Source organism: Carassius carassius, chromosome 10, assembly GCF_963082965.1.
Source record: "Carassius carassius chromosome 10, fCarCar2.1, whole genome shotgun sequence".
Classification (NCBI taxonomy): Eukaryota; Metazoa; Chordata; class Actinopteri; order Cypriniformes; family Cyprinidae; genus Carassius; species Carassius carassius.
Genome location: NC_081764.1, coordinates 2885966 through 2902115, shown reverse-complemented (window position 1 = coordinate 2902115; position 16150 = coordinate 2885966). Strand labels below are relative to the sequence as shown.

The 16150-nt window shown below is 33.8% G+C and overlaps 3 protein-coding genes across 6 annotated transcripts; 2 read left to right on the top strand and 1 right to left on the bottom strand.

The window, feature by feature from the left end:
* Positions 1-1456: 1456 nt before the first annotated feature.
* LOC132151532 (tumor suppressor candidate 2-like) lies at positions 1457-7043 on the bottom strand. 2 transcript variants are annotated; one of them, XM_059559706.1, is made up of 4 exons: positions 6969-7043; positions 3419-3630; positions 2869-2989; positions 1457-2221 (listed from the first exon to the last, which is right to left on the bottom strand). In XM_059559706.1, exons 2-4 carry the CDS (start codon positions 3565-3567, stop codon positions 2156-2158), a joined length of 336 nt encoding a protein of 111 aa, XP_059415689.1. In that variant the 5' UTR covers positions 3568-3630; positions 6969-7043; the 3' UTR covers positions 1457-2155. The 2 variants fall into 2 exon arrangements, with proteins under 2 accessions (XP_059415689.1, XP_059415690.1); XM_059559707.1 differs by lacking the exon at positions 6969-7043 and adding an exon at positions 4436-4539.
* LOC132151534 (high mobility group protein HMG-I/HMG-Y-like) lies at positions 5470-10563 on the top strand. Of its 3 annotated transcripts, none has more exons than XM_059559710.1 (5): positions 5470-5864; positions 6356-6449; positions 6679-6756; positions 7272-7319; positions 8094-10563. In XM_059559710.1, the coding sequence occupies exons 2-5, from the start codon at positions 6360-6362 to the stop codon at positions 8154-8156; spliced, it is 279 nt and encodes a 92-aa protein (XP_059415693.1). In that variant the 5' UTR covers positions 5470-5864; positions 6356-6359; the 3' UTR covers positions 8157-10563. The 3 variants fall into 3 exon arrangements, with proteins under 3 accessions (XP_059415693.1, XP_059415692.1, XP_059415691.1); XM_059559709.1 differs by having other exon boundaries at positions 5472-5850; positions 6351-6449; XM_059559708.1 differs by having other exon boundaries at positions 5477-5860; positions 6351-6449.
* Positions 10564-11323: 760 nt separating this feature from the next.
* On the top strand, positions 11324-16016 carry LOC132151531 (diphosphoinositol polyphosphate phosphohydrolase 1-like). Its single transcript, XM_059559705.1, has 5 exons — positions 11324-11664; positions 12842-12952; positions 14697-14741; positions 14840-14924; positions 15694-16016. The coding sequence occupies exons 1-5, from the start codon at positions 11566-11568 to the stop codon at positions 15864-15866; spliced, it is 513 nt and encodes a 170-aa protein (XP_059415688.1). The 5' UTR covers positions 11324-11565; the 3' UTR covers positions 15867-16016.
* The last annotated feature ends 134 nt before the right edge of the window (positions 16017-16150 follow it).

The window sequence follows — 16150 nt, the reverse complement described above, 5'->3', positions numbered from 1 at the left end:
ATTTCTTCCAACTAGGCAGTGCCAGGAAGCTTTAACAATATGAGAGGAACTGGACACACACACACCCATCACGACTGCCTCCTAAAACTGGCAAACTCACATCCTTGAGTGCTAGGAGAGATCAGAGACAGATCAGAGGTGTTCCCCTGCTTTATCACTCCATCTCTACTCCTATAAGACACCATAGTAAAGGCCAAAGGTCAACCGGAAGCTTTATTTGTTGAAAATTCTTAGGCAAGATCTTCAAATAACAGGCAAAAACTGAGGAATAGCTCTATCATGCACCAAGGATGTCAAACATGTCTCTTATATAATTAACACATAAACATAAAAAAGGAAATTTTATGTCTAATTCTAGTTGTAATCATTTTGAACTATTTGCTAATATTTTTAAATATGCACACAATCAGGGTGAGTTGACGATAACAGCATTGTAATTTTTGGGGTGATCTGTTCCTTTAACAGTACTTTCACACATGCACAAGCCCTGAGGGCCCTGTAACCTTCACATGTCTCATCAAGCATTCTCTCATAAACCCTCCAAGCATTTATTCTCTCTTATCAGTGTCAGTGATTGTGTGCAGACATGCCATCCTGTCAGAGCTTCCTGTATTTCATTCATGTGGGTGGGACAAACATTCCTAGTGAAGTCATTTACATCGTGACAGATGAAACATAGCTTTGAGGACCTGGCCGACTCTGACAGTACGTCTATCGCATGTCGATGGAGATCAAGCCACCATACAGGAGTTAAAGCCTTCCGGCGGTGAACTGCAGTGAAAGAGAGGAAGTATTGAAAACAGCTTAACTTCTGACATTTCACCATGTTCCACACCCAGATCTCAGTTGCCAGGAAACCTACAGAAGCGACAGCCAAAATAAACAAATTATGGAAGAAGAACTGCGTTTTCAATTCAAGACAAAGAGAAAAAGTGTCCTGAAGAAGTGATGAATAATTTTTTTTGAACAATTTATTAAATATTTTAAAAATCAGTTTCTATTGGAGTACAATTACATTTTGTTGACCCAATAGTGAAATTACGATAATTATTTTAATCTCAAGGACAAAAACCAATAAATAGATTCTATACTATAAATGAATTAATAATGAATAAAAATGAATAATAATTATTATGAAAGTCCATAATTTAATTTTAAATAAAAATAAATGCTAAAAACCTGTGTATTGTCAGGGTAGCAACTAAAACCACACACACAAAAAAGTTTACTTGAAAATAAATAAATAATAATAATAAAAAAGCTTATTTCAGCTTCAAGATTTCTCATTTTGTTTAGTGCAAGTTAGTTTACTATATATACATTAAAGACACAAATAAAAATGACAAAAACACAACTTCAACTAAAATGAAAGTAGAAACAGAAAATATACAAATAAAATATAATAAAAAATATGATCAACTTCACTTTCACTGGTCACAACATTATAATGTACTGTTTGAAAAATATATATTTATTTAGAAATTTGCTAAACATTGTATTTAACAGTGTTAAATATCCACAATTAAATATCCAGTATCAGCTTATACAGATGTATTAAATTATTCTAATATCGACTAATAACTGATATGGTGCCGACAAATTATAAATAATTTAATAAACATCCTCATTCTCCAATTTTTCTTTTTAGCACTTTTAGTCTTTTTCTCACTGAATATTTTGTTTCACTTTTTGGACTATGACTGTAATTTCATTTACATCGAGTTACATAATTACTAATCTACTAAACCTTTTATTCAAGTATATCAACTCATAATTTACTGTACAATAAATGAGAAAAAAGTGCAGATGTGAAAAAACAGAATCAGACTTTGATACAACAGAATATTATAAAATACAATATGACATTAAACACAGACTGCAGTTGATCGACATCAACAAACACAAGTGATTTCTGTACAATCCCTGCATTGCTTTAGGCTCCATGCTTACACACTCTCACTACACATGCATCCTTACTGTACATCACAGAAGACAAGACGTCATATGTCTACTGTCTATACGCAAATCAGAAAATATGATTCGTGTTTTTGGTCGAAGCCATGTGAAGGGCAGAATTCCCTTGCTGTCGTAACAGAGAGCTACGGCATCCTTTCAGAAGAACACCGACAGTGAAAGGAAGTCTTGAGTGATTGTGTTATATTTCACACAGGATGACAGGGAAGTCAACGTGGATTCGAGGGTGATCCAACTTAATGATTCCCTGTAGAAATAAAAAAAAAAAAAAGTTAATATATAAAAAAAGAACTATAGAACTAGATTATATGATTTAAGGTAAGTGAAATGTTTACATAAGACACCATGAACAAACAAACAAGAAAGATGTGCTGAGATAGGAGACCAGGATCAAATATCAAACAAACAAATAAATAAATAGAAAAATAAATAAATGAATAAATGTTTAACCATAAATGAATGAATAAAGGTTAAATAAATGTTTAAATAAGAGACCAATAAATAAATAATACATTAAATAAAAAAATATTATTATAAATTGGCTTGTAGTAAATAGTTTTTTAGGTTATGTTATATGTTTTTTTTTAAGCATATACACATTTTAAAAAATGCGGTGTCTTTCTATTATGGAAAAACAGACCAAAATATTTAATAATAAATTATAAATTTGACAAATATCAAGTAGCAAATCATAGGTTTTCCAGGCTGTGATGTAAAGTAAAAAATTACAAGCCATTGAATAAATCAAATCTAACGTCAGCTTTTAGATTGATTTTAGAGTTTAATCATCATAATTTGTAATTATTTTATTTAAATTTGACATGATGTCTTGAGCTGATCCTGTTGATTTGTACTAAATCTGTCTATGTAACTGATTGGATCAGTATCTCTCACCTGAGGTATAAGGTTTTTCTGGATCTTCTTCAGTTTAGCTTTCTTTCTGCCGTTCTTGGTCACCACAGTCTCCTCATAAAATTCATGAGCCAGATCTCCATCTTCATCGAAATACAAGGAACTGTAACAACAAACGGCATCTGGATGAATATCACAAAAACACATGCACGTCTCACTTCACCCCAAAAATAATTTGAAATGTGCACAAAATGTGAAGTCTTTATTTATTATTTTATTTCATTAATCTTTATTAAATTAAATATTGATAGTTGCATATTTAAAATTGAGCACATTTTCCTGCAAATTACTACTTTTCTTGTTTTGGTAAATACAATTGTTCTTATTGGTAGTGAATGGTGACAGTTAGATTTGAGTTCAATGTGTCTTTCTATAAACAAAATATAGCTTCTTATTACTTTTTCATGGTTTCAAGGTGAAAAGTGACGTGTTTCTGACATGTAAATGACTTCACATTGTACAAACCTCCAACTGCATAGCTTTCAGATCTTACAAGTGCTTGACCTGGATGATCAGTTTTTTTTTTTTTTACCTTCTCCTTGTAAAGACAAACGGTATTGCGTTCTTGGAGCCTCGTAGTCGTGCTAAACACTGTTCATTGACCTCACCAGGAGCTTCTCCTCCGGCTCCTGAGCTGCTAAAAGGCCAGACTCCTTTGGGTTTGGATCCGCTGCCTCCCATTTTTACTGAAAACGCATTACTGTAGAGGAGGCGGAGCGGGCAGCAGATCACATCGGTTCAGTCCTGAAAAACACAGAGCATGTTACACACTTCTGCCTTAAAAGCAACATCTGGGCACGTGTGGCTTGTGGTGTGGCTTCAAAGCACTGCTGTGGCTGAACTAGCTCTCTGAACTCTGAGCAAGAAACTGTGGTCAGGTCTTTTTATAGTCTGTAATACCTGGAGGCAAGGTCCAAAATGAACACTCATTAAGCACTAGATGAGAGTAAAAACTGGCTTTGGTGGATGGTAAATTTCATAGGAAATGCAACATACCAACTGACATGTGTAGTTTTCCTTTTGGGGGCTAAAATAAATAAATAAACATATCAATAATAATGATAAAAAACGAATCTGCATAATTTAAAGGAAAACAGAAAGGTTATTTGTAACAGGTAGGAACATTCAAACATTTTGCACAATCATACATACACATATTTAACAAAGTATTTCACCATTTTAGTAAATACACCATCTTTCTCAACCGTCTCTAAACACAGATCCGCTGGTTACAATGTAATCCCAGTTAGTTAGCAGTCTAGCTTTAACCAACCCTATTCTCACAACTAACCACTACTTTACAAGTCTTTGAAATCCAATACGTTTGCGGTACGAATGCACGTGTTTTTGTCTACAAGTGTTACTGACTAGCACTAATAAGGCTGAATGTTATTGAGTTGTTTGCAAGGTAAGTTAAACAAGACACGAGCCATTCACAGCCGTTCAACACGCAACAAAACACGACTATCACGCGTTTCAGTTCATCGGTTCGGTTAGGTTTAATTCAAGAATACATTCAAATAAAAGATCATGTGGAACGCATACATACAGATAATGTAAATCTCATTGTTTTGGTTTTTCCAGTCTGCTGTCTTCAAGCACAATGACGTAGTTTCACAACGTCACATTTACGCGCCCAGTCACGGAAACGAACCGACAAATTAGAACCCCTTGCTGCAGTCACATATTCTTTCTTTCTTTTTTATTTCTTTTTTATTTTTATTTTTACTTTTTCTTTTTTTTTTCTTTTTTAATAAAATGTAATAATATAAAAATTATAATTTGTATTATATCAGATTTTATATTAGATATTTAAAGAAGCTTTAAGTTTTTATTTGATTAATTTTGCCCTTTATTTTATTATTTATTTATTGTATTATATTTTTAAGTAATATATTATTTAAAGAAGTTCGACGACAATCTATGTTATTAATATTTATTTTTATTGTGAAGCTAATTGTACATATTAATTTACATTATATTATATTATAAGCTTGACGACTTATTTATTTTGTGTAGTTTAGGCTTTTTGTTTTTATTTATTTTAAAAGTAATTTGTTTGATTTTATTTTCATCTATCTATCTATCTATCTATCTATCTATCTATCTATCTATCTATCTATCTATCTATCTATCTCTATTTCTCTCTCTTTCTCTCTCTCTCTCTCTCTATCTATCTAGGCATATGTATATTATTTCATTATTTATTTATTGTGAAACCATTTGTATATCATATTATATTTTTAAATAAGCTTGACGAGTTATATAGTTTATTCTTTATATTAAAAGTACAAGTTATTGGTTATTATTCATTTTGTGCTTTTATTCTTTTTGATTATACTTGGTTGGTATAAGTAGCCTAATTTGCATGGAATCATGAAATATCTATCTATCTATCTATCTATCTATCTATCTATCTATCTATCTATCTATCTATCTATCTATCTATCTATCTATCTATCTATCATCTAGATAATTTCAATATTTATTTATATATTATTTATTGTGTATAGCATATTATATTTTATTATATTATTTAAAGAAGCTTGAATATTTATTTATTTATTGTATTCTCTCTCTCTCTCTCTCTCTCTCTCTCTCTCTTTCTTGAAGTTGATTTTGTCCTTGGCGCCAGTAATGTGTCACAGACATTATATGCAGTATATGGCGCGTGAGATCCGCCTCTCCTCCATCAACCTGCGGCTCATCCCGCTTTTCCATTGGCCTTTTATTCCACTGACAGGAACTCGATTTAATCGCATCTATTCCTCGTCTCCCTAGACACGATCGGAAGCGACTGAGTTAATTCCGCTCTTTCCCACACGCAGACTGGTGTCTGTTTAGCTCGGAATTAGACCGTGGTTTATTGGTAGACGGTCCGTTGCGCTCTAATTCAATCAGCAGAGATCGTGCTGGAGGTGGGGCCACCGAGCAGAACAGCGCGCACCACAACATTATTTTCCTGTAAGTGCATGTAAGTAAAGGTTTCGTTCTATTTTATTTGGTTGTACGAGCGCTCATTTACACGTCCGTCTCAAAAGTGCAGCGCGCGCTATATGGCTTCCATATAGATTTATCGTTGCATAACCTAGCCTACTGAGCGCCTCGCCTTTGCATCAACACCAGTTATTTACCAAAGTATCCAGAAGGGTTACAGACATGAATGCAGTTAATAAACTTTATGAGACTGAATGTGGATTTTTTTTTAATGTCCCAGGGAACCTCAAAGCTGTGTGCATAAAATGATCACGGTATATCTTCCTTTTAAACTTAAACATTGCATTCATGCATATTTAGACTTTTTATACAATTGGACAATCAGTTTATTACCAGCTAATGCATTCAGTGCAACTAGTAAACTTCTAAGTCATATTAGTTAGTAATCAGTTAAGCAATGAATTCAAATAGCATCTCTTTTGGATATAAAATCAGCTGTTTAATTAATTTAATTTCTATTTAAACAGTCAAGAAACATGAGCGATTCAGAGAAACAAACCGTCTCCCGTAAAGACAAGGATGGAGTGGAGAAAAGGGGACGAGGAAGACCAAGGAAACATCCAAAGGTATAAAATTAGTGAAAATTAGAGTTAGTGAACAATTATTATAGTGATCAAGTAAACATGTTTACTTTCGAAAAGAAAATACTAATGCATGGGGCTTTTTATTATTTTTTCAATGATGCAATAACAGCATAGATGGTGTTTTTGTTATATAAATACCCTATAACCCCAGTTTTAGTAACATTACAATGTTGTATTAAGACAACTTCTTAATAAACATGTTTTCTTCCAGGAATCGAATGGGTCGCCAACTGCAAAAAGACCAAGAGGACGGCCGAAGGGCAGCAAAAACAAAGGCCCATCCAAGAGAGTAAGCCTTCTTTTTTTAATTAACTTACACTATGAATAATTAGTCCCCTTGTGTGATTATGGCATAACCGGTTGCATAGATTTAAATATAGACACTATTTTTCTCTCTATTGCAGTTGTACAACCCAGCTGTCTCAGGTTTGCAAATACACATAGATATATATGCATTACTAATTATGAATAGTGTATGCAGGATTTTCGTTGACAGCTCACCAACCAAATGCAGGTGACCCGCTGTTAGCCACTTAGCCCTGAGCAATGCACTGTCAGCTCCTGCCTCGAGTCCACAATGAACTCAATGCCCCCTCCATCTGCTGTCACGTGCAGAAACAGGCTCCCTCTACTGGTGTACATGCCATTCATTGCCACATTGGCCTGTTAAAATGCTTTGAAAAAACAGAAGTGCCCTTGGATTTATCCAATAGTTTAGCATGGGAGGGACTCATGCATAAAACTAAGTGACTGATTATTTAACACATGAATAATTGTTTGTTAATTTCATTTTCTGTTCAATAGAAATCCTCGGCTCCTGGCAGCAAACTGAAGGGAAAACCGAAGAAAGGGGTAAATATTAAAATAATAGTTAGTGTTCTGTGGAACACTGCTTATTTTAAAAGTTGTTGCATGTTTTCTTTCTGTTTATTTATTTATTGTGAAGCTATTATATGTATATTATTGTTTTTGCAGCATATATTGACTATTGCCAAAAATCCATACTTCCTGCTAGTATGCAGATGTGAATGCTTGGCCAATGCATTAAAAGCACAGGGTCCTGTTTGAAATGAATTTAACATGCATTTTTGCAGCATCAAGTTTTGTGCATAAAATACATGGAAGAAAGAAAATTATAAATGCATGCGAGTAAATGTTCAGTAATTGTACACTTCTGGCCAAAAGTTTTTAAAATGAAATAAATAAATGTTTTTGAAAAAAGTAGCCTATATGTGTTCACCAAGGCTGCATTTATTTGATTACAAATACAGTAAAAACAGTAACATTGTGAAATATTATTACAGTTCAAAACAATAGATTTATATTTTAATATGTATTCAAATGTAATTTATTCCTGTGATGCAAAGCTGAATTTTCAGTATTATTAGTCATTAAAGCATTCCAATTTGCTGAAAGCCGGTAGTGTATTTTTACAGTTTGACAGAACTGTCTCTTTAAATGTTATATTTCATTTCAAGTTGCACAGAATTGACGTGCAAATTTAAAGGTCAAACTATCTTGCTAAACCTATTTAAAATGGCAATGTAAATGCCGAATATAGCATTCAAAAGAGAAGCTTTGCTTCCAACCATTTCATCCCCAAATGTTTGATTTCGTTCCAAATAGGAAAAGGTAAAGCCTCAGGACTCATCTGAGGACGCTGAGGAAGATGACGAAGAGGAGCAGTAACATAAATACCTCATTCCCAACCAAACGAAGAAACCACCCGATTCTCTCCAACCTGTGAATAACATGGAATCTTTCTACAACCACAAAAGGACAGTAATAGATGTAATATTCTGCATAATACATGGGTTTTATGTCACTAGATCAAATATACTGTAGAAACCAGAATCACATTGCATACAAATGTCATGTGTTTCCTGTTACTTTTATTATATATCTATTGGACTGAGGTGCTTTTCTACTTACGCTTTGTCTGTAGTTCTGTTTAGTCATTTTTGTGTCCATATTGTAGACTAGATTTAGGTCAAGTTATAATTTAATGTGTAACATCATGGGCTTAATAGTTCTAATAGAATGCATTCATTTTGTATATAGCTGTTAACAGTTTATCTAGATTTTTGTTAGTGAATAATAATGTGCAGCCATCAGTGAATATTTGTTTCAAGGCAGGTTCTTATATTTTGTAATAAGGTACCCAGGCCAGATGTTGAGGGAGCACATAGATTTAGTTTAAATAAATAGTTCACCCAAAAATCTAAATTTGCTGGATGCTTACTCGCACTCGGGCCATTCAAGATGTAGATGGTTTTTTCTCTTAATCAGAGCGTATTTGGTGAAATGTATCATTACATCAGTGGCTCACCAGTGGATCCTCTGCAGTGAAAGGGTGCCGTCAGAATGAGAGTCCATACAGCTGATAAAAACATTACAAGCAATCCACTCCACTCCAGTACATCAGTTAATGTTTAGAGAAAAGATGTATGCTTCTAAGAAACAAACCATACTTAATACGTTTTTAAAATACTCATAAAAAAAATAAATAATAATAATTCATAGACAGAATGCACTGTAAGTCGCTTTGGATAAAAGTGTCTGCCAAATGCATAAGTGTAAATGCAAACTTTTTTTCATATTTGCTCAAGTGAAAAAGTTATCTCATCTGAATCGGGAGAGAAATATGCACAGAGCAAGCACCGTTTACAAGCAAAAACTGTATAAAACAGATCTAAACAAATATGTTGGTGGATTTTGATTAGAAGTGACGTTTGAATCAAACATTCATCTTTTTGCTTCACAAGATGTTAATTGATGTACTGGAGTGGTGTGGATCATTTTTGGATTATTGCGTTGTTTTTATCAGCTGTTTGGACTCTCATTCTGATGGCACCCATTCACTGCAAGTGAGCAAGTGATGAAATGCAAAATTTCTCCAGATCTGTTCAGATGAAGAAACAAACTCACCTACATCGAGGAAGAGTACATTTTCAGCACATTTTCATTTTTGAATGAACTGTTCCTTTAACAGCAGCTTATAATGTGATGTTTTCCACTAGAATTCCCAGGAATCAGCTTTGAGCATAATAGCAAAGGTTTGTATTTGGATGTATATGTCTGTGTTTGTTTGTGATTGTTTGTCACTATAGAAATTTATGGGAGCATTGTTAAATTTTGAAGCCATCAATTACTCCAACCTTGCGGGTACAAATTGCAATATGAAACTGATTGGCAGAAAACAGACGTCTTAGCTGGTGTATTGTATTAGAAGACATTCCAGCTTATTGTACTAATTCCTAATAGACAATGAATTTGGCACAGCACTTTGTGGCACTTTGTCTTAAATGGTTCAAAAGAGATGTAAGGATAAAAACTTAATTGTGAAGAAAGAAATAATGCATCAATTTAAATATTTCCCTAAAATACATTTTGATAGAAGTGCTTCTCAGGTGGTTTTGCTTCAGTACGCCATCAAGTGTTGACTCAAGGTACCAAAATGTAAATAAATAAAATTAAATCCTTAAAAAAGAACATTGAAATGTATTAATATTATCAATAATAACATAACATACACAAACCACCTTCTTACAACATTTCCTTAAAGGACTGTTTGCATTACAGCTATCAGCTCAATGTTCTCCACATCCAAGTGCTTTTGGATTATTTAAAAATTATTTATTTTAATTATATAGCTGTGAATCACAACAGTGACAATAAGATATATTTCTCAAGGATTCAGATTTGTTCTTTCAGGGTCCCTAAAAAATGTTAATTATACACCCCATGAACTATTGAGTTATAAGATGCATATATTGAGCAAAAGTGTAATCTAAATTATAGCCCATGTTAATGTTCCTTCAAAAATATTGAATGTATTTTATACATTCAAGTCCTCATAACTTCTGAAATATTCATCTCAGGTATTAGTGTCATGAACAGACAGCAAAAGCCCAAGATAATGTAAATCACTTCAGCAGTATATCCTTTATTCTGCAGCGATTGTCTGTGTAGCAGTAAATAGCACATGTAGTGTGTGACATTTTATTAATACAATATTAGAGTTATAAAATGTGTATTCGATTTATAGAATTTATTTGTATGTATGTGTTGATCTTAATAAAAATACTTTTTCAAATTGTTTATGCATTTGCATATTTTACAATACTAATTATTACTGTTATATTTTAATATTTTATTGAATATTTTATTAATATATTACATGTTATAGGTTGCCATAATAATCTAAAGAAATATGTCACTACTTAAATTTAAATACTAAATAACCTGCAAAGGTAAAAATTTAAACTATTCAAAAGATTATAAAACATATAAAAAAGGAGATTTTTATGTTTACTTTTTTAAATTGTTTTAAATTGTTTATAATTTTTTATATCAACTTCATTATAAATACTAAATTTAGTGAGGTAATAACATATTTATTTTAAATTTTTTAGTATTCGAGGAACCTATATTTTATAGCGATTTGTCATCGTTTTATTTGAATATTAATTGGTTACAGGGACTTTACAAATAATTTTAATTGTAGGCTATGTTGCATGTTAGTATTTACATAGTATTACTTCACAAACACCAAGACAAATTACAGTTAGGTATATTTTAATTAAATATTTATTTGATTAATAATATTATGACAAATAGTGTTAATATAACTGTTTAAAGTCACAATAATACCTTATAATAAAATGAATATTGTATATTATGTAGAAGACTGTATTTTTATTCAATACAGATTAAATCAATTTAATAATAAAAAAAATATTGTCGATACAAGAAGAATCAATAGCAGTTAATAAAACAAATTATTATTAATAATAACAGTTATATTAACGTGTGTATAAAATGAACGGATTGTTATGCGGAATTTCATATCCGCAGGCCGTATTCTCTAAAATCAACAGCGTGCTTTTTGTCCGTATGCGCTGAGCAGGCTACGCACATCACGTAGCGGATTCGATAATGGCGCCTGACTCCGAGATGCGCTCGGCTTTGGAAAAATGAAGCGTAGAAGAGCTTATTTCCAGTGATTGACGCGGGGCTTATTTCAGTTCGCGGACTTTCCCTCTCTTGCCGCGCGGCAGGTTCAGGTTGCGATCTCAGTCGCGACGCCCAGCCCGAGATGATGAAGCTGAAGTCGAACCAAACGCGCACCTATGATGGAGACGGGTTCAAGAAGCGGGCCGCCTGCCTGTGCTTCAGGAACGACACCGAGCAGGAGGTGAGTCGCGCCGCGCCGCTGGGAGCCCGCGCGATGCGTGCGTCCCTCGACGCGTCAGCTGCTGGATCTCAAAGCCTTTGGCAGCGTGCTATCACTGCGTAACTCTGGACTAACGCTAGTTAGCGGAGTCGGCCTAACGTTAACGCGATAAGCGCTCATCAATGATGACAGCTTGATTGATTTAGTGAATGTGTTAAATTGCATTAAATGCAATGAATTACTGTGGTTTATCTTGATGCATCCGATGGTAATACTGACAGCAATGTGTCCAAAACACCATGCTATTGTTTTAATTTGATTCCCACTGACAAGATGCACCATAGTATTTTCTGAAGATATCTGGAAGGCCATTCTTAACAAATGAAACAAGTAACATACTGTGAAGATACCATGGTACAATGATGGTATAAGGTAATACTACAATCCTTTGACGTGTACCATGGTAATGAAATGTATGTATATGGACAACCATTTGGTACATTTGGCACCACTAACAAGAAGTAGCATGGTTTTCTTTGGAGATAATAGGATTGCATAATTTACAAAAAAGTACTGTATCAGTACCATGGTACAGTGATGGTATCAGGTAATAGGCCTAAGTGGCTATTAGAAATATACTGTGGTAAAGTTTCTTCAATGTGGAAAAAGGTATGGTATGGTATATCTGCGAAGTAAATGAGATCGCTTTATTACATCGTTTGAAAGCATAAATAAAATGGGGTTTTCAGTAGTAACCAAAATAATGCCAACATTTACAGTACATTATACAGTTTTATTCCAGAAAAAGGGCCTCATTTATAAAACATATTTGATCCTCACTGCCATTGATTTCATCCTATGTCGAAAGTCAGGAATGAATGTATAACTGATAATTATAATTTAATTCATAAAGCCAGAAACCAATATGAAAATGTTTTCAAGCATGTCATTTATACATTAATATTACTATATGTGAAAAAATGAGTTATATTTTAATGGCTTTGTGATTATTACATTACCAAAATTTATTAAATTGCTTAAAAATGAGGGGTTTATTAACAGACGCATCACTTCTGTTGCAGAGTAGTGGTGGTTATTTCACAGTGGCACATTATTGATCGTCCAGAAAGATATATTGTCCTATAACTGACTTTCAGCCAGTCCTCCAGACTGAAGACATGAATATGTGTCCACACAGGTGTTATTAGTAAGCAGCAGCCGATATCCAGACAAATGGATCGTACCCGGAGGAGGAATGGAGCCGGAGGAAGAGCCCAACGTGGCTGCTGCCCGAGAAGTCTGTGAAGAGGTCTGGCTTTCATCTCTAGGATTATGCATGAAATCCATTATTTATCATAATCAGCTGTCCATTACAAAGACTTTCTGTGATGGTCAAAGCTTCTTGAAAGAGATCTCAATAATTTTTTCAGTATTTATTTTTTTTGATGGCTATTAATGTGGATAAAATATACACACAATTTCCAATTTAAATGCACACTGATTCTTAATCAGTAGATTCAAAATCAGTACATTTTGGCGACCAGTGGATGTGATCGTTTTAAAATGGCCAAGTATCAACTGATTAATCAGCTGATGTGTTAGTGTCTCCTCTCCTAACAGTAAATGATGTTTTAAGCATATATTTTTGACTCATGCATTGTGCAAACATGGAAACTTTAGGTTTTCTCTCTGCTGACTCTTAACCTATGGGGTTTCTCATAAAGAGAAGTGATAATGTTCCATCAGCTGAGATCCACCATATGCTCTTACTTTCGCTGGCCATCTGACAGATGTCAAACATGTCCCTCGATCCGCCGGCATGATCGCCTTACAGTTTTAAAGGGCATTACACTCAGATTAAGAGCTGCTCTTCACACCTTCACCGCCAAGAGCGGCCATCCACTATAAACGTACCATGACACCATATCATCAGCGTTTGACGGGATCGCATATGTTTGGGATTGTCCTGAAGTCAGAGAGCATATGGGAAATAAATGTCATCATGTTACAATGTTAAAATATTAAGGAATATTCTGCATTTCTGTGTGACTAATCAAATGTAGGTAAATGAGTGTTGTTGATCATGTGACTCATGGTCAGATGTTTTTGAAGCTCATGATGCTCTTTGGAACATAAATCATGCTGAAGAAAATGATCATCAGGTCACTGAAGCAAAAGAAAGCAAACCTAAACTTTCTCAAATTGATTATCTGATAATGTAATATAAATAAATATTTTTTTAATTACTTTTTTTTTTCTAAAGAGAGAGAAATTAAATAATACTTTTAAGTTAGCAAGGTTGCATTGAATTGATCATAAGTGACAATTATAATGTTACAAATAATTTAATTAGAAAATGCATTTCTTTAGCAGCAAATCAGCATATTAGATGTTTTCTGAAGATCATGTGACAGTGAAGACTGGAGGAATGATGCTGAAATTCAGCTTTACATCCAGGAATAAATAAAATAAAAAATTACAATAGAAAGCTGTTATTTTAAATTGTAGGATTATTTCATAGTATAACTTTTTTTTATCCAATAAATGCAACCTTGATGAGCAGAAGAAACAAAACAATTGAAAATCTCACAGATGCCACACTTTTAAACGGTAGTGTGTATTAAATTGAGAAACTTCACTGGTGGTCTCAGACATTTAGACCAGCACTATAAAATCAGGACTAAATTTAGACCATGTTTGACGACAATCAGTTACTCAAGCTGAGGTCACTGCCATGTTGTGTACATGACATTTGGTCTAAACAGCGTCATGATGGATCGCTATCACTCAGGACGAGTGTAGACCGTTACAGGCTGAAAAATGCCCTCATGTTCCTGTTGATGTGCAGCTGTCCTGCTTGATTTCACCAGTAGATCAAAACAAATCCATCTCTTCTTGACCCCCGAAAATAGCCAAGGGACCTGATCACATAATAATGACTGTCTCTGATCATGAAATAATGAGAAGACACACACACACACACACACACACACACACACACACACACACACACACACACAATGTTTCAGTTTCATGTATTCATTGTTTTATAGGCTGGTGTTAAGGGCACTTTAGGAAGACTAGTAGGAATATTTGAGGTAAGAAATGGTTTTCATAAAAGCATTTAAACTTGTGCATTTAAAGTGTTGTGCTACTCGTCTTAACTATTTTGAATAACATTTTGTTTTATACACAGAATGGAGATAGGAAACACAGAACGTATGTCTACGTTCTCATCGTAACCGAAGTTCTGGAAGATTGGGAGGATTCAGTCAACATTGGTTTGTATTTTCGAATAATACAATACATTTCAAAAGTGTGTTTTTTTTAAATGTTTGTAGTTATCATTAAAAATCTAGTAAAAAACGTAATATTGGGAAATATTATTACCATTTGAAATAACTTGGTTTGAAATATATTGTAAAATGTCATTTATTCCTGTGATGCTCCGCTGTATTTTCAGCATCATTCCTCCAGTCTTCAGTGTCACATGATCTTCAGAAATCATTCTGATATGCTGATCTACTGAAACATTTCTGATTATTATCAATTTCGAAAACAGTTGTGCTGCTTTATATTTTTGTAGAAACTGATAAATAAAAATTTTTTGGATTCTTTAATGAATGTTCAAAAGAACAGCATTTATTTTAAATATTTGAAATTTCTAACTTTCTAAATGTCTTTACTGTCACTTTTGATTTATTTAATGTGCTTTAAAAAACAACAACGTACTAACACCAACTTTTCTAAACAATATAAAAGAATATTTCTTTACAGTGTATATACTAAATAAAGTGCATACATGACGCATCATTCAGATAATTCTCAGGCATGTAGCAATGTCAACGCTATCATGATTTATCCCATCAAAATATGACCAAATTCTTATCAATATCAGAATATTCTTGTCAGAGCCACTCTGGGATTTACAAGCGTGTAAAAACTTAAAAGGTCAAAAAAACCAAAGTCAACATACAGTTAGCTGTCTTCTGTTAGTCAATATCAACCTATTTGGTTCATAACACCTGCTTATCTTTTTTGTTTTGACAGGGAGAAAAAGGGATTGGTTCAAAATCGAAGATGCCATAGAAGTGTTGCAGTGTCACAAACCAGTACAGGCCACTTACTTCGAGGCCCTGCAGGAAGGATGTCTGAACAGTAACGGGACGCCGCTGGTGGCCACCTACAGCATTAATCAGAGCTCGGTCTCTGATGTCAGATAACTAATGAAGAACACAGACACTCCAGACGCTTCCACCGCTCTTCCTCTTACTTTCATTATTTTGTTCTTTTGAATCCTTTTCTTTAAAAACACACAAAAACAATGGTTTGCCAAGGCCTTAGAGCACCGAGAAGGTGGAGCAGACATCACGTATCCGAAACGATGATTTTATAAATGTAACCCTTTAGCTTTTTCCTGTTTTATCCTCTTTTCATGCGGACTGTTGCATGAAACCCACGTCCTTTTAGCGGCCCAAGTGTGAGATGAAAAAAATGCAAGAACTAC